The sequence below is a fragment of the Poecilia mexicana genome, unplaced genomic scaffold, assembly GCF_051168715.1.
Source record: "Poecilia mexicana isolate PSO_F unplaced genomic scaffold, ASM5116871v1 scaffold_10, whole genome shotgun sequence".
Classification (NCBI taxonomy): domain Eukaryota; kingdom Metazoa; phylum Chordata; class Actinopteri; order Cyprinodontiformes; family Poeciliidae; genus Poecilia; species Poecilia mexicana.
The window spans coordinates 22351587-22368922 of record NW_028263379.1 but is presented as its reverse complement, the minus strand read 5'-3'; the positions used below and the strand labels follow the sequence as shown (position 1 = coordinate 22368922).

Sequence of the window (17336 nt, the reverse complement as noted above, 5' to 3'; positions counted from 1 at the left end):
AGAACTTTATGAAATACTACTTGAGTGGATGTTCATTTACATTCCTTCTTGTGGTTATCAACTTTGCATGAATATGTTTGCATACATCCCTAAGTGAAAAAACAGCTTTTTCTCTTTTTTTTCTAGCAGTGACCTCTGGTGGCCTTCATTTCTTGTCTGAAATGTCAGTGATTGTCTTCTAAGCATTGATCAAGTCCCTGTGATTGTATAGGCCATAATATGGCAATTACATATTTTTGTACATTAAAAAGGTTTTTTTTTTTTTAATTCAGTGTTGTATAATATAATTTTCTAAGAAGATGAATTAATACACTTTATTTGTGGGATGCCTCTGGGTTTTTGTTTTAGACCCTTTAGAAAGAGTTAATATTATCTTTTACCTAAATGATCTTTTGAGGACTTTCAATATTAATGAACTTCTAAGAAGACAGAGGGGTTCTAAAAACTAGGCACCAAACACTGCATGTAGGCATATATTTCCAGTCAAATTTGGACAAACATCCAAAATTCTTGGCAAGAAACATCTTTTTTTCACATTTAAGAGCTATTTCAAAGATAAAAGGGTATGTGTTAAATAATTATTTATTAAATTTAACAATGTCTGTCTTTGATTCCATAAAAGGTTGGAAAATGAAGAGCTGAGATGAATTTCTCTCTTTGTTTTTCAGACGTTTCTGAAGACATTTTTTTTTAGAAGATTGTTTTGTATGGGTGACATAAAGGTTTTTCTTCTTTGCATTTTTGTTTCCAAATTGCTCATACAGTTTACAAGTGTTATCAGTGGACTTTCTGTCACTCAGAGTGACCTAATACCAAAATGGTTTAGTTGACACAAATAAAAAAGTAACAAGAAAGAAAAGGGAATGTCCCAGTTATGGTGAAATGAGTGGACACACCTCTGACAAGATGCCATAAAAAAATAGACAATGATTAATATATTTCAAAACTTTTTCCAAATTTATTTTGACATTTTCAAGCTAACTAAAATAAAAAAAACATGTTAAAAATAAAGTGGCCACAGTGATAAAGTTTGCAAAAATTAAGCAGAAAGGATCAAAAGCTTGTGTGCACACATGTAGAATATTTTATGTTTAGAGGGAAACAAGCTCAACTTCTGGGCAACGATCTCCAAACTTTGAGTTTGGCATAGAAACAACACTGGACATCACCAAAAAGACCATTCCCATAGGTGGGGACAGATTGATTTAGGGTTATTTTTCTTCAGGTGGAGCTGGTTAAAATGCAAAACAGTTTTGACCTAGACCTGTGGGAATGAGCTTGAAATGTGAAGGTAAAAAAAACCCCATCTCATTTTCAGCATGTCTGTGAGTCCCTGCTTCAAAAATACATTGAAAAACGGCTTAATGAAGTTTCTGGCCAGCTACATTCAAAAGAAAAACCGAGGAAGGTCACAGATTTTCTCTGAAGAGAGATTGTGAATAAGAAAAGAGGTTGAGATGTGAGTCTTCTATCTAGAAGACTTGAATCTGAAGTTGAATCAAAAACTGCATTAACAAAGCATGTGTGTGTGTAACTTTTTCATTTGTTTTCATTCTTCCTAATAAATTTTTGTTTTCCAGGAGAATTGCACATGATTAATGTCACATTGTATGTTTTGAAAAGTTTATCATGTTACATCAGAAACTGAATATTTTGACAGAGGTGTGGGGGATTTTATGAGCCTATGAATCATCAGTAATATAACAGAATAGAATAGAATTTATATATTTCTTTATTTTGCAGCGTCTATATCTGTAGATGATTAGTAGTAAAAAGCATTGCAATGTAAAGTGAGTGTGTGAGATATGGCACAACTGATTAAGTTACACAATTACTCCAGGTTTTTCGTTTTTTTTTTATTTTTATTTTTTACTGTAAATCTGTAGAACTCGATTAATGTGGCTTGTATCTGCGTAAAACATGACCTTCAGGAAAAGTGAGTAATTTTTCAGTTCTCCATCAACAAGGTGAAAATACATGATTACACCAGCTAACACTAATTATAGTGTTAGCTGGTGTCTTAGCAATGGGTTTCTCAGATTGAATGGGGACTTCCAGCACTTTGAGGATCTCAGATCACTGGATTTAAGTCTAAAAACAATATAGAAAAATAGACAAAGACTGGGCATGATATGTCCATAAAAGAATGCCGTTGTTAAGTCTGGAGGACTGAGAAGACTACTGCGAAGCTCGGCTTGATTCATTAGTCTATTGTCAGTTTATTGTGTGATAAATGGACTTTCCTTATCCAAGCAACACTATCATCTTTGCTCTACTTTCACTGGAATCTTTTGCTTCCTTTAGGTCCAGCCAATCACATCCTCAGAGGCCCTGACGCTGCCAGCCAATAGGAATACTCGCGCGGTTGAGACTGGATGCGCCATTTTACTGCGTCCACAGTCATCCGGCAAGATGGTCCCTTGCTTTGTTTCTTCTCAGCGGAGTTATTTCGGCTTTTAGCCCTAAATTTTTAGCTTCCACACCATCGAAATTTAGTACATTGGGTTGACCGGGGTTTGCTGAAGTAAAACAATACCTCGCTGCCGTACGTCAGGAAATGACGACTGCTGGAAGCAGGTATGGAGGTTGTTTATACTGTTTGTTTTAGACGAGCCATCTTTGCATTGATTACTGTGTTGGCTTCGTTAGCAGCAAGCCGGGCCATGGCAGCCTTGATGCTAGTTAGCACGCTAGGCTAACTGTGCGCTAACCGTTAGCTGCGCAGCCGGCAACATTGAAGTCCACAGACATGGAGGGTTGAATGCTTGCATGCATACACCCGAAGTGTAGCTTAATACAGCAAAAAACGTTTTAACATAAATTATTAATGAAATGTCTGGATTTGTGTTGCAATGTCGACAGCTTAATGCAGCACAGCTAATAAGTGTGGATGCTACACGGTAGTTCCAGGCTGCAGGGCGCGGGTTCGTATCATGTTATGTCCACATAAAGGAAATGAAGGCCTGAATGGATGCCCATGCACAGGACCTTGCATGCAGAACCACCAATGCAATCGTGCCAGTCTCAAATGAGCCAAGGAAATTCTGGTTTCAGTCTTAACCAAGTGCTAAACACGCAAATTGACTCGACGTCACGATAGTCATGAGTTTCTGGGTTGTCAAAACTGGGAGATGTTTTAGTTGGCAGACTAAAGCTGCAGACGACGGAAGAACAGAAAACCAGGCTTGAACTTAAATTTTAATCATAATTAAATTTTTGATCTCGAAACTGAGCGATAGTTTCTCTCATCTAATGCCATGCAAAGTAGGTTGATGGTAAACAAAATGTTGTGCCTCCGTCTCAAGTATTTTCTACTGCAAGTCGCTGAGTAGAAACTTGACCTATATGTAGAATATAAAATGTTTTTGATTACAGTCAAACTGGGAACCAAGGGATTTGATTTTTATTTTTTTTTATAAGCAGTTTTTATAAGATTTGACATGTAGGTGGTCCCTGTAACTTGTAGTTCATTGTCATTTTTAAATTTATTTAGTTTGTTTCTAAATAACTTTGGTCACATAAAACAAGTATATTTGCTTGCTGCTGATTTAATGTTGGAAATAGATATTTCTTTTCTAAATTTGGGAATTGCCTTCTTATGCAATGCTGCTCAATTCTCATCTCCCAAATCAAAGCGTTGCTCAAGGGGGCAGTTTTTTTTTTTTTTTTTAACCAGGCCAGTGAAGGTGTAAAACAAGCAAAAAAAAAGGGGGATTCACTGATCAGGCCATTCCTAATCGATACCGATTTTCAATTTTCTTAAAAGCCAGACCTATCAGTTCTGAAGTTGTCTAACTTTTATCCAGTTTTCTTTCATTTTGTCATTAAAGGGAAGAGTGTGCTGCAAAGTTTAGATTTGTTGCACTTGATGAAGAACATAAAATGACTGCATTGTTTTTGGTGACTTGAATGCATTAATGTGTTATCGTTGCGCTCACAAAACTGTCTGTCTCTCCAGGTAAAATGAGTCTGGCTTCTTCCGAATCAAACCTAGATCTAATGGGAGAGAAAGGAGAGGAGGTGAGTTTGCCGTTTGCAAGTTTGAACACTTGTCGTAAACATATTTTTCATTGTTTATAAACTTAAAATAAATGCTGGTTTCCGCACAGCCTGGGAGCTCATCAGAAAGCATGAAACCGTCTTCTTCTCGAAGCAGGAGGTTAGAAAATGACTTTTAATTCATGTATATGTCTTTTATTTTGCTGCTGTATTTGGTACTGCTTAAAGTACTAAAGATGCATGTCTACACAATTTAGGAAGCCCACCAATGTAACAAAGCACACAGAACATAAAGACTCTGACGCCTCGACTAACAGCGAAAACGAAGGAGCCACTTCTGACAGTAACACAGGCAGTGGATCTAAAGGTAAGAGTTGTGCAGTGTGAGTTGGACTCATTGTAAGTTCTGCTGCAGCTGGAATGAAGTGCGATCTTTGCGTTTCTGCCGTTTCATTTTCTCAGGCACTTTAGTGATGAAACCGAGTGGGAATGAAAGCAAAGGTGCCATGAAGCTCAGAGTGGATTTCAAACAGAAAAAGACAGGTGATCTTCTGCTTTTATCCAAATGTTTCAACATAAATCTGATGCATTAATATTAGAAAAAAATAAGAAACCGCTTAATTTGCTGGTCACAGATGATACCCTGGAGAAGAAAGTTAACTGCACAGCCTGCGGAAAACAAGTAAACCAGTTTCAGCGCAACTCTGTGTACGAGCATCCTATGCTCAAAGTACTCATTTGCAAGGTATTAAAATGTAACTTTATCTCAGTGAACTTCTTAAATATTTGTACTGTTTACGCATTGCTGATCGTGTTAATTTCTATTTCTGCAGTCATGTTTCAAATACTACACAAGCGATGACATCGGCCGGGATTCTGATGGAATGGATGAGCAATGCAGGTGGAGACAACCGAAAGAAAATTGTTTCGTGACATGCTGAAGTAAAAAAATGTCAGAATGTTAACAGAAAAAAAAATAAATAAAACGGACTTTTGTCTAATTAACTGTCGCTCTTAGTTACCAAGCAGAAATGGGTGAATGCAAGAATGAGAACAGCAAGAATTATGTGACCAGCTCTGTGCTTGTTCAGTCCATTCTGCTATAACTAGACAGTTACTACTTTCTAATGCTGGAGGCTTCTTAAAAGGATTTTGATAACCAACATTCCTGGCTCGGATCAGCAGCAGTGTAACCATTAGATGACCTTCGAAACCTTGAAAATAGGTGGGAGCTTTCTCCTCATCTCTAAATGCTCCCTAAATTCCAGCAGAGTAAAAATACAATAACCTTTATATAAATCTAACTACGACTGCAAGAGGCAAAGTAAATTCTGTTTTTCAGGTTGTACAAACAATTAAATATATTTTCTAAAAATCCTCTTACACAGAATTAAACGGATGCGTTACAATGCCTTGCGAAAGTATTTACACCCCTTGACCTTTTAATTTCAACCACAAACTTCAGTGTATTTAATTGAGAGTTTAATTTGATAGACCAACATAAAGCAGTGCCTACTTGTGAAGTGGAAGTAAAATAATGCAAAGTTTTCTATCTTTTCCCCAATACCGCTTTAAATTTTTCCACCACTTTCTCCCTGACCTGTCAATTGGTCTTTTGTCTTCATATTCCTGTAGCTTTTTAGCAAACCTGTTTTGCCTGCGAGACAGACTATGTAGCCTAGATGCTAGTATTGGTAGCACTGGAACCGACACTGTTTGGGGAAAAAGAAAAGTAACATTCCTGTATCTGCAGCAGTGAAGTAGTAGGCTTCCTGGATAGTATAAGGTAGTTTGCAAATTAACACAGAAAATTTTGCATCGGCTGAGAGCTCCATCAGCTACTGGATAGTAAAGAAATTATCAGTACACAAGCCTTGGGTAATTCATGGCTAATAATATAACAACTGTAGCAATCTAATGCGATTAAAGATGACCAGAAACAAAAACGTTGAACAAAACTGCTGCTGAACATATTTGCATGAGCCAAATCCTTGTCTGAGTGTAGAAAATATTTTAGAATGGAATAGTCCTTTATGAGTCTGGCTTCTTCCGAATCATCTGTATTTAGATCTTTCAAAAAAAAAAAAGCTTTAAAAGCAACATGTAAAAAAGTATTCACTGTTTAACTTGAAATATTGTCTAAACTTTGTCCTCAGATGGTGTGCTGAGGGTGGAAAGCTAATCTGCTGTGACTACTGCAACAACGCTTTCTGCAAAAAGTGCATACTGCGCAACCTGGGCAGGAAGGAACTGTCCAGCATCACGGATGAGAACTCCAAGTGGCACTGCTACGTGTGCCGGTCCGAGCCCCTCCAGGATCTGGTCTCTAACTGCCACAGCATCATGCAGAGGAAAGAGGAAGTGGAAATGAAGCAACGAAAAACGGATAAAGCTGAGGAGCGTGAAGGCAAGAAAGAGAAGAAGAAATCCCCCAAGGAACAGAAAGCAATCGCAAATGGGAAAGAACACAGTGAAGGCTTGGGGACCATGACTTTCTCCTATAAAAATCTGCAGATACCCAAAGATCTAATCAAGAAGACAAAGAAGCTTGTTGAAACTACAACCGGGTTAAATAACACTTTCATTCAGTTCATCCAGCAGGCGACCGACGACCAGGCAGACGCCACCATCAGGTATCGACATTTGAAAGCCTTCAAGGCGGTGCTCTCAGATCTGAGGAAAGCCCACAATGCCTTGGAGGAGGCTTTGAAGCCCGAGTTCAGAAACATGGAGATGCAGAATGGTACCGAAGGGCAACATGCGAGAAAGATTGGCAATGTTGTGGAACCTGCAGAAAACAATGAGATGGATTGTTCTGCAGATTCACTTCCTGGTGAGGACGGTGAGCAGCATAATGAAGTCAAGCCAATTTGTGACACAGAAGAAATGAAGGAGGAGACTAAGCAGCCGCCTGATGAGAATGATTCAGTTTGTAAATCTGGCAAAACCAAAAAGGTGTCAAAGGAGCAGGACAGTATAGCAGATTTAGTTGGTAAGACGGAGACGGTTGAAGAGCTGGCTAACGAAATGGAGGTTTCAACAAAAGAGTCGCCCAAAAAGCCGTCTAACGAAACGGATTCAGTTGATGAAGCAGAAACGATGGACGAACGGATGAAAGTGTTAGATAACCAGCAGGACATAAAGTCAGAGGACAAAGTGTCCAATAAGCCTGAAATGAAAGACCACCAAACAGAAACAAGCATCCCCAAAATGACAATTAAGAGCGAGGTCTTTGACGGTGAGCCAGTGTCTACTGCTGAAACGTCCCTGGATCACGACATTATGTCTGTTCCTCCTTCAGTACCTGAGGAGCTTTTCCAGATGGTGGAGAGCCTCGCTGACTCCTCCTTGCTCTCACAGACCGATACCAGTTCAGCGAAAGACGTGGATACAAAGTCAAATGAACATCCTCCAGAAACCCAATGCCCCCAACCCAGAGTTAAGAACCTGATAGTCAAACTGACTCCTGTACCAGTTGTCAAAAGCAGCAGTTCTAGGTCCTCTAGGTCGAAGGACAAAGAAAACGCAGAACAGCCGAGCAAGAGTAAGGAAAAAGACGAGGATAAGAAAGACTCCGATTCTAGTAGAGCAGAAGAAGCTGACAGCCCACCACCGACCCGCCGCTCCAGTAGGGTGAAGACCACTCCTTTAAGGAAGCAAGGAGAAAATAAAGGCAAGAAGGACTCCTCTGAGTCAGAATCTGACGGAGACAGCAAGGCCAGGGCCAAGCCATCAAAGAAATCCAGTAACCCTAAAAAAGAGACCAAAAGTTCAGAGAAAACATCGGACGACTCTGACTCAGACGAAATTCCTGCCATTCTACTGGAGAAAGCTGCAACAGGCAACAGCAGCACAGACGAGGAACAGGAAAGCACAAAGGCTAAAAAGCGTCTCTTCAAATCAGACACGTCCTCGAAGGACACAGAGACGCTAACCAAACGCAAACGGAAGTCTGAAAGCTCAGGTTCAGATGCAGAGCGTAAAGACAAGAAGACGTCCAAGAAGAAGAAGCAAGCCGGTTCGGACAACTCGGACTCTGATTCAGATGGAGAGAGTAAAAACAAGAAGACGTCCAAGAAGAAGAAGAAACAAGCCAGCTCGGACAACTCGGACTCTGATTCAGATGGAGAGCTTAAAAACAAGAAGACGTCCAAGAAGAAGAAGCAAGCCGGCTCGGACAACTCGGACTCCGACTCGGATGTGGAGAGTAAGAGCAAAGCAGTCACAGCTAGGAGGAGGTCTAGCCGCGTCAAGAAACAGGAGAACTCCAAGGGCCATGAAAAAGACTTGTCTGAAAAGAAGCAGAAGCGATCTTATGAAAAGAAGCGGAAGGGAAGGAGCCCAAAAGCTGCCTCCAAGCTACAGTCTTCATCTGAGGAGGAGGAGGAGGAGGAAGAAGAGGAGGCTGGAGGTGACTCCGGAGAGGATAGTGACCAGCAAAAGATCAAACCCATTGTGGAGGATAATGTACTTGGAGGCAGTGGAGTCTTCAGTCAGTCCTCAGGTAAAGTTGTTCAGTGTAGACATGTTTACACTTGGCTTCTCCCAATATGCAAAGCCGAAGCCTTTCCTCATCGCTGCTTTCAGTTTCTACAAAGTTTCTTTTAGTCTCGGAGCCTCTCCGGTTTGCACTAAAACATTCATTTTTTTTTTTTTTTACAGAGATGCCGCGATTTTAGTTCCCCCCACACACACACACACAATTTCATGTAATTAGAAAATATCGTTGACAGTGAGCTGAAGTACATTTTACTTTTAAAGAACTTCATAATAAAAGTGCTGATGGCTTCATTGGGAAATAATGCTGTGTTTTGTTTCGTTGCTAGGAGACGAGGTAGACACTAAAGACGATTCTCAAGTTTTTGAAGACGACGACGACGACCCTGAGAACAGGTACTGGGGAAATGCATCGAAGATATTTAATAATTACACACAGGTGACCTCCATTTACTAATTGCGTAACTTGGGAAGGAACTTGTCGCAGTGGATTTTATTTATGGGTATCAAAGTAACAGGGTATGTCTTTCTACACACTTAGGATACCCTGAATGTAGACGTTGCTACCTGTCTTGAAAGTCATCATTTTTCTTTCCATTCAATAATTATGCACCAGTTTGTGTCGGTCTGTTGTATAAAACACAAATAAAATGTTCAGAAGTTTCTAGATGCACTGTGACAAAATCAGAGGAATGAAAACAGGCAATGCTGGTTCTAATTGAGGCTACAGGTTGTTAAGTAGAAATGTTAAACCTATTAGTTGGGTGCTCCCGCTTCTGATGGCTTATTGCTTTATTTAACCTTAAACACTCACATGCTGAAGAATAATTTATTTCCCCGGACTCCTTCAGTTAGGCAGCATTAACTGGCTGAAACCCAAACAGCTTCTCTGCTGCAGAATTTTGTAATCTTAACATTTCAGTATGTAATATTTTACGTTTTTATTAACAAATAACTAAGTGGAGCAACATCAAGGTGCTCAGACTAATTTGTCTGCAAGTAATCTCTTCATTTAGGGAAATGTTTGCTCATTAAAAATGCATTTAGTTGTTGCTCTAACTTACTTTAAACCAACCGATTGACTATGTTTCAACTTTGAACTTTGATAGTTTGTGGAGCTAAAAACACTTTGTGCTTGTTTTTGATTGATAAAATGCATGACATCTTTAATGGGGCTTTTGTTTCCCTTTTTCTCAAAGGATTGCAAAGAAAATGCTTCTTGCACAAATAAAGTCCAGTTACTCTTCAGGAGCAGAAAGCTCCTCTGACAACGAAGAGGAAGACACGAAAAAGAAATTCTCCAAGAAAGCTAAAAAAGGAAAAGAGGACGACGACGAAGAGGAGCGAGGTACAGTACAAACCGAAATATACAAGTGCAGAAATATTCAAGAAGACCAATTGCCTCCTATCCTTTGATAATCTTTGCTTCTGTCCTGAAAGACGATGAATTTACAGAAGACTCTGAGTCTGACGTTGATGTGAAGAAGCGCGGCAGTCGGCACAAATTGCTCCGTCATAAGCTCTCCTTGAGCGAGGGTGAATCTGGAGACTCGAGCAAGGAGAAGAAGAGCAAGGGCAGCAAGAAAAAGTCTTCACGTAAAGGTAGATTCTGGCTTTTGTCAACAGGACTCCCCAACTGAGAAAACCAGTAAGTGACTTTGTTGCGTTGTTATAAATTGGCAGTTGGCAGCGACGACTCTGAAGACTCAGACTTTGAGAAGTCGGCGTCTGGTTCTGCGTCGGGGATGAGTGAGGAGGTCAGTGACTCGGAGGTGGACAGCAAGCGTCGAAAGACCAGGTGAGAAAGCGGGATCTTGTCCAAGCGGTCATTTACTTTCTGTTGATTAGACCCGTTTTCTTTTGGTGGACATAAAAGAAGAAGAAAATAAAACATGCTTCCTGTTTTTATTTCTGTAGATCAGCAAAGAAGAGAGAAGATGAGAATCAGAGGAGCTACAAGCAGCAGAAAAAGAAGCGACGCAGAATCAAAGTTCAGGACGACTCCTCCAGCAATAACGAGAAGGTGTTTTAGATGCAGCCTCATAAAATGTCTTATTTCTGGAAGGATTGCTTTGTGGTGGAGGCAAACTCAACTAAAGTTTACTAGTCAAGTCATGCAAAGCTTCTAAACTTTCTTTAAACTTACCCTGCAGTGTGTTTTGAGAGTTATTGGACCCATAAATGGATCTTGGGGTTTGCTCCCTTACTGATAATAAGGACTAGCTCTTTGCACCAGAGGGCTAGAGATCAAAGAGCTGAGCTTAATGTCCTTTTTCACAGAGCGGAGAGGAAGATGGTGAGGATGCAGATGGAGAGGGGCGCAAAGGTCGGAAAAAGATCCGCAAAATCCTCAAGGACGACAACTTGAGGACAGAGACGAGAGACGCTCTGAAGGAGGAAGAGGAGAGGAGGAAACGCATCGCTGAGAGGGAGGCGCTCAGGGAGAAACTCCGAGAGGTAAGCATGGACGTTCCTGCTGTTTTGGGGAAAACAAACCTTACACACCAAGGTGTGTGCTGTGACATTTACCATAGCAAGATTATGTTGAATTTTTCTCATGTTTGTGTGCCTCGCTGCTGAGGACCAATTTCATGCTCATGCAAAAATGAATAAAAATGCAGTTGTTTTTTTTTTTTTTTTTGGCCTCTTGATCCTTTCAGATCAAGGTTTTTAAACTGGGCCCAGTGGGAAATGGAAAACAAAGAGCTGAAATTCTGATTTTATTAGGATTTTTATAAAATAAATGATTCACAGGATAAAATTAGTGCTGTAATCTTAATGAGGAAAGCTCAAACTGAAACAGGTCGACAATCTGTTTCTTGTGGGCATCAATTATTGGAGAAAGATGCAATACTGCTGCCACCAGGTGGCGGCAGTGGGAGAGCTGAGTGGTTCAAAATTTACAAGTAAAACCTCATTAAATACAACTCATGAAAGTACGACTGTACTTTGAAATGCTACCAGAGTAAGAATGAGATTTTTTCATGTTCATCTTTTTTTTTTTTTTTTTTCTTTTAATCATTTTCATCAATTTGCACAACATGCTTTAAGGAACAATTTACAAGTGGGGAACATTTACAAAATCCAATATGAAAAATGTCTCAAAATGAGAATGTCTCTTTGGGTAAAATTCAGTAATATATGATGCTGTGGTCTACTTTTATTAATAGCCATTAACCCGATCAGTGGGTACAACAACTGGTATGTAAACTTTGCAGTTTTTTTTTAAACTTGGAACATGGTTAATGTCGTTACCCATGAACTATTGGCCTCTACACTTTACCTTTAATAGAGAAATGTTTTAAAAGCACCGTTCTCACTTTCACAAAAGGAAGCTATATTTGGTGCTGTTTAATTGTCATCGGTTTTAGCTCGACGCTCGAGCTAAGCTAGTGTTGCTAGCTGTATCAATCTGCCTGATCAGCTGATTGAGTCCAGTAGTTTTTTTTTGTCTTCTGCAGGTAGGGGAGCCATTAGTGATAGCATCACAGAACCTGCCTTGGAAAAAATCCAGTCATGTCTCGTCAGTTTCTCAAAATGGTTTAATTAGCCTTTTAAAATGACTTGGAAAACTTTTTTTCTAATTATTAGATTTTTATCTTCCCGTAATCCTCCTACAGGTGGTCGTAGTAGAAGAAGCCTCCCAGGTGGCGTGCCCCATCACCACCAAGCTGGTCCTGGATGAAGACGAAGAGACCAAGGAGCCGCTGGTTCAGGTGCACAAGAGCCTCGTCACAAAGCTCAAGCCTCATCAGGTCGATGGTGAGTGAATGCCGCTGGGATGAAAATGAAAGTTTCAGGCCAGTCTGAAACGATTCCCACTCAGTCTTGTGCTTGGTTTCAGGTGTTCAGTTTATGTGGGACTGCTGCTGCGAGTCTGTGAAAAAGATTCAGAAGTCTGCAGGCTCTGGCTGCATCCTGGCTCATTGCATGGGTCTAGGAAAAACTCTACAAGTAAGAAATGGATTCATTTGTCTGGATTTTACATTTTACCGAAGCTGGACTGATGTTAAAAGCAACACTTACAGGACATTCAAATTTGTATCTTTTAACATGTTTGTTTACATAAAGAAAATTAAATTTGTCTCAATTTGTTCCTCCAACATTTACATGCGATCTTCACTGCATGAAATTGCTAGAGACTTTGTTGTTAATGTCGCACTGCATTCAGCTGCTGCACCGAAACATCTCCAAGTAATTCTCTGAGTTGGATTTTTCTTACAACATTGCTACATATTGCAAATACACAAGACAGAATACCTCTGATAGGTGCTGTTTTTATCTCCAAAGCTGTGCGATGTGGCCGTTTTTAACTGTTCCCGTCTTGGCCTGTAGGTGGTGACGTTCCTCCACACCCTGCTGCTCTGTGAAAAGCTCGACTTTAGCACAGCTCTAGTGGTTTGTCCCCTTAACACTGTTCTTAACTGGCTCAATGAGTTTGAGAAATGGCAGGTGGGACTGAAGGATGAGGAGAGCCTCGAGGTAAGAAATGCTCCTGTTTGTTTATTGTTTTTGCTCCTGATGTCAGTCTGGCAAAAAAAAACAACATGTCTATATTTGATGATTTGTGTATTTCTCCCCCACAGGTAACAGAGCTAGCCACAGTTAAGAGGCCTCAGGAGCGAGCCTATGCTCTCCAGCAGTGGCAGGAGTCGGGTGGCGTTATGATCATAGGTTATGAGATGTACAGAAATCTGACGCAGGGACGAAACATCAAGAGCAAGAAGCTAAAAGAGACGTTTCAGAAAACGCTTGTGGATCCAGGTACAATTTGTGTAAACAATAAAAAAAAAAATTATCCCTTGTGGCTTTATTATGGCTGGAAGGTTGGTGGTTGGGATGGAGGTGTGAGGTAATCTAAATCTGAGGTTCTCTAAGGTCCAGATTGGATTTAACAATAAGGTCAAAGCAAATTCCTTTGATTAAAATTGCATGAAAAATGCCATCAGAATTGGCCTGAAAATACTCTGGACCATAGTCTGTTCTAATTTTGGACAGTAAAGCAAGGAATCTAGCTAAATTTGATTTAACTTAGTTACTTTTTATGGCTAAATAAGCTAATTCATTTATGCAAAAGAAGCTGATCTTAATGTGCAACAAGATGCTGTAACGTCTTTTTCTTTTAACACATTGTTTTAGGAGATAAAAATCTGAATTTTGTTGATGTCTAAAGTTCCAGACACTTACTGAGAATAATTGAATGTTTTTGTAATATAAACTTGTTAGTATTTTTCCTTTACTTATGAGCATAAAGTTAAAAAAAAACCCTCTTAGTTGAAATGAACACATTTATCACTATTAAATCATCTGCAATTGTGGCTAACATTGATTTGCTTCCTCTCTGTTTTGATATGACCCATTGATAATTAGACACCTGCAGAGATTATGTAGGAATTTTCTTTGTGAAGTATAGAAGTCTTTTTCTAACAAATTTCTTAATTCTGCATGATTCCAAATTTTACAGTGATTTTGTGCCCAATGCCATAGTTTGTATTGTGGCTTAAAAACAAGTTTCTTCTGGGTCTGGATTTGAGGATTTTCTGTTTTACTGTAGCTGAAAAAGAGGTCTCTGTGAAGCTGATGATGTATAATTGTCTTAATTTTAGGTCCAGACTTGGTGATCTGCGACGAAGGCCACATTCTGAAGAACGAGGCTTCTGCCGTCTCCAAAGCAATGAACTCGATCAGGACGAGGAGGAGGATCGTCCTGACTGGAACTCCTCTGCAAAACAACCTCATTGAATGTGAGACATTTTTTGTGTCTTAGAAACCAAAATTGAGATTTAAAAAGAAAAAAAATTCTCAGCATTTTGCATGAGATTTAAAAGTTAAAATCTTGCTGCAGCAGGCGGCAGCTCAAACTGAACCTGATGTTTCTATAAATTTCTCAATGCTTGATCAGTAATGATGCATTTTAATTAATTCAAGATATAACGTGTCCTCTTCAGACCACTGCATGGTGAACTTCATCAAGGAAAACTTGCTCGGGTCGGTGAAGGAGTTCAGAAACCGCTTCATTAACCCCATTCAGAACGGCCAGTGCGCCGACTCGACGCTGCATGACGTCCGGATTATGAAGAAGAGGGCGCACATCCTCTATGAGATGCTGGCCGGCTGCGTTCAGGTAAGAAGCTCTCAACCAACGGACTCGGCCTCTGCTCGACCTTTCTCCTTTTCACCTCTTGGCATAACGCTTTGTTCCTTCTCCCCGCTCAGAGGAAAGATTACTCGGCGCTCACCAAGTTCCTGCCTCCCAAGCACGAGTATGTGCTGTCGATCAGAATGACCCCGCTCCAGTGCAAACTCTACAGACATTACCTGGAGCACTTCACAGGTGAGGATGTTTGGGGAGCTTTTTCTAATCTTTTGCAGCAGGGCGTCGTGTTTCCAGTAAACGTTCTCTTTACCTGATGTCAGTTCCACCGAGAGGGGTTTCAGAAAGCCCTTCTGGACTCTCTCTCTCATTTATTGTCATGCATTAAGTAGTTTAGTGGACTTCGCTGTCAGATTGTGGCCCAGGACGTGCGTGTGTGTGTATATATGTATTAGAGTTGAAGTGGCAGCTGGCACTGTGCCGCAGGCAGGTTTTAAGCCCACTTTCCCACGTTTCTCCCTAATGAAGAGCTCTGGGAGAGAGAGAGGGAACAGAAGAAAAGGGGGAGATGTGGGAGCATAAAAAAGGAGAGAAATCTAGCTGAAGTAGGGGCCAGAGGTTTTACACCAAAACCAAAAACAAAGAACAGGAGAGCTTGGTATGCGGTGGGGGGGGATTGGTGGTATGCGCCCCGGCTCGTTAGGCTGAGTTGACCACAGTGCTGATGTTGTGGCTGTGGACCCTTCACAGTGGGGTCTTCAGGCCAATTTCAGCTGTAAACGGTAACCTCTCACTTCCTGGGGTCACCACAGGCCATCTTGTGACATAGAAGAAACGGGGGGTTGGGGGGGGGGAGAGCAGAAATCAGAACAAGAAATTAGTTTATAGTTTTAGGCTGGAAATAAAAGCATCATTTTGGTTTGTTTGCTTGTGAGCAGATTGAGATCATGCCGCATGTGAGGTGAACACACATTCATCTTCCTGCGTGTGCTTTTTCTTTTTTTTCCTCCCTTTCCCCCCCTTGCGTGCAGGTGTGGGGAATGCTCTGGAAGGGGGCCGGGGCCGAGCGGGAACCAAACTCTTCCAGGATTTCCAGATGCTCAGCAGGATCTGGACCCATCCCTGGTGCCTTCAGCTGGACTACATCAGTAAAGAAAACAGGGTACGGCTGGGGAAAGAGGAACATTCAATTTTATATTAAAAACTGGGTACAAATCGCACGCGGACAGTGGGGAAGCTGTTGAAAATGTTTTACTGACGGATCAAATTGCCCACGTGTTCTTTTACACCAGCGCATTATATCTCGTTTCGGTTCAGGGTTACTTCGACGAAGACAGCATGGATGAATTCATCGCTTCAGAAACCGAGGAATCCTCCATGAGTCTGACCTCGGAGGATGAGAAGGCGAAAAAGTAAAGTTGGATTCACTTTTTTCCCCCCCCATCATAGCTGTATGCCAGCAGTTTTCTGCACGACTATCAGTCCCTCTTTGTTTATTGACGGTTGTGGCCTTTTGTTTCTGCACCGCACTTTTCAGGTCCCAGAATAAAATATCAGTCAGGTTGATATCTAGACTTGATTTGATCTTTTTTTTTTTTTTTCCCAAGCCATTCTGTTATAGATTTGATAATTTTTCTGCTGCCCAAACATATTTATGACAGGTTAGCTCACATTTGACTCAAGAAGGGTTGATAGTTGAGTTTTCTACAAAGTTATTTTTTTCCTATTATAGTTTCACGTAGAGAAACCCATTGTGCTTTTAGAACCACAGGGAAAGAAAAGGTGTACTTCTTTTCCCTCTTGATTGTAAACCGTTTTGACCTCTCTCATCTTTCTCACATCTCGGATCAGTAACTCAACCCGACGTTTGTCTTCCACTGCTCTGCATTTCCAACAGGAAAAAGAAGCAGGGAAAAGGCAGGAAGAAGGGCTCCGACGACTCGGACAGTGACGAGGTGGAGGTCATCAAGGAGTGGAACAGCAGCTCTCGTGGCAGGAACGGAGAAGGTCGAAGCCAACCCGAGCCGGTTGAAGAACGTAAGTTTGTTTTTGTTCGTCCTTGCTGTGAGATTGGACCCAGAGTATAATTAAATGATGCGATTATTTTCACCAAAGCTTCCCTGCGAAATATTATTGAGGTACAAAGAGCACGGCCTTGTCTGAAACCAATAACACAGATGTCCACCATCTTTTTTTTTTTTAATCATTTGTGTTCCTGAGCCGAGTACTTGGACAGATGAGACGAGAGCTACATAAAGAAAACAACTGTTGTACGCTGCAGCTGTCTAGTAACCCAGATGTTAATGTCTGATTTGCAGTTTGTGATTCGGCACTAAACTAAAAGGGCTAATTCACCGAGTGTTTTTTTGTTTGAAGGATTCTGGACTGCTTTTGATAATGTCTTGTTTACCATCTAAAATACTTAAGCTACACCTGGTTTTTGTCGTTTTGGCCAGTCATCCACATTCCCATTTATAACACTTCCCACGTGCGGCACAGGTGGCACTCCCCAGAAAGGAAGCAAACATTTCGTTTCCAAGCAAATGCGTGGTTGAATTGAGGGATTAATTGCTGCAAAATGCTACGCTCGCACTTCAATAAAGACAGAAAATGTTTCACAAATACAAGTCGGAGTCGTTCTTTAGGAATGCTCTTCCTCACCAGACAGTTCTGCTGTCAGTTGTTGAGTACAGGATTATTTTATCTGCAGGGAATTTCCTGCATCTCCAGTAAAGACATAAACTTC

At 40.8% G+C, this 17336-nt stretch overlaps 1 protein-coding gene across 2 annotated transcripts in view; it reads left to right on the top strand.

Annotated features, from left to right (window-relative positions):
• atrx (ATRX chromatin remodeler) overlaps nucleotides 1-17336 on the top strand; it is a 36356-nt gene that overhangs the window by 448 nt on the left and 18572 nt on the right. The window contains exons 3-26 of one of the 2 annotated variants that reach the window (XM_014987580.2): nucleotides 2305-2577; nucleotides 3959-4020; nucleotides 4110-4159; nucleotides 4257-4366; nucleotides 4462-4542; nucleotides 4635-4744; nucleotides 4833-4900; nucleotides 6156-8503; nucleotides 8826-8892; nucleotides 9696-9844; nucleotides 9937-10098; nucleotides 10180-10294; nucleotides 10414-10519; nucleotides 10777-10953; nucleotides 12117-12258; nucleotides 12341-12450; nucleotides 12832-12978; nucleotides 13083-13260; nucleotides 14103-14240; nucleotides 14445-14620; nucleotides 14713-14830; nucleotides 15622-15752; nucleotides 15908-16002; nucleotides 16488-16627. In XM_014987580.2, coding sequence (XP_014843066.2) covers nucleotides 3964-4020; nucleotides 4110-4159; nucleotides 4257-4366; nucleotides 4462-4542; nucleotides 4635-4744; nucleotides 4833-4900; nucleotides 6156-8503; nucleotides 8826-8892; nucleotides 9696-9844; nucleotides 9937-10098; nucleotides 10180-10294; nucleotides 10414-10519; nucleotides 10777-10953; nucleotides 12117-12258; nucleotides 12341-12450; nucleotides 12832-12978; nucleotides 13083-13260; nucleotides 14103-14240; nucleotides 14445-14620; nucleotides 14713-14830; nucleotides 15622-15752; nucleotides 15908-16002; nucleotides 16488-16627 — 4975 coding nt within the window. In that variant the 5' untranslated portion in view covers nucleotides 2305-2577; nucleotides 3959-3963. The remainder of the gene's footprint in view (nucleotides 1-2304; nucleotides 2578-3958; nucleotides 4021-4109; nucleotides 4160-4256; nucleotides 4367-4461; nucleotides 4543-4634; nucleotides 4745-4832; nucleotides 4901-6155; nucleotides 8504-8825; nucleotides 8893-9695; nucleotides 9845-9936; nucleotides 10099-10179; nucleotides 10295-10413; nucleotides 10520-10776; nucleotides 10954-12116; nucleotides 12259-12340; nucleotides 12451-12831; nucleotides 12979-13082; nucleotides 13261-14102; nucleotides 14241-14444; nucleotides 14621-14712; nucleotides 14831-15621; nucleotides 15753-15907; nucleotides 16003-16487; nucleotides 16628-17336) is intronic. The other variant, XM_088009659.1, reaches the window with a different exon arrangement.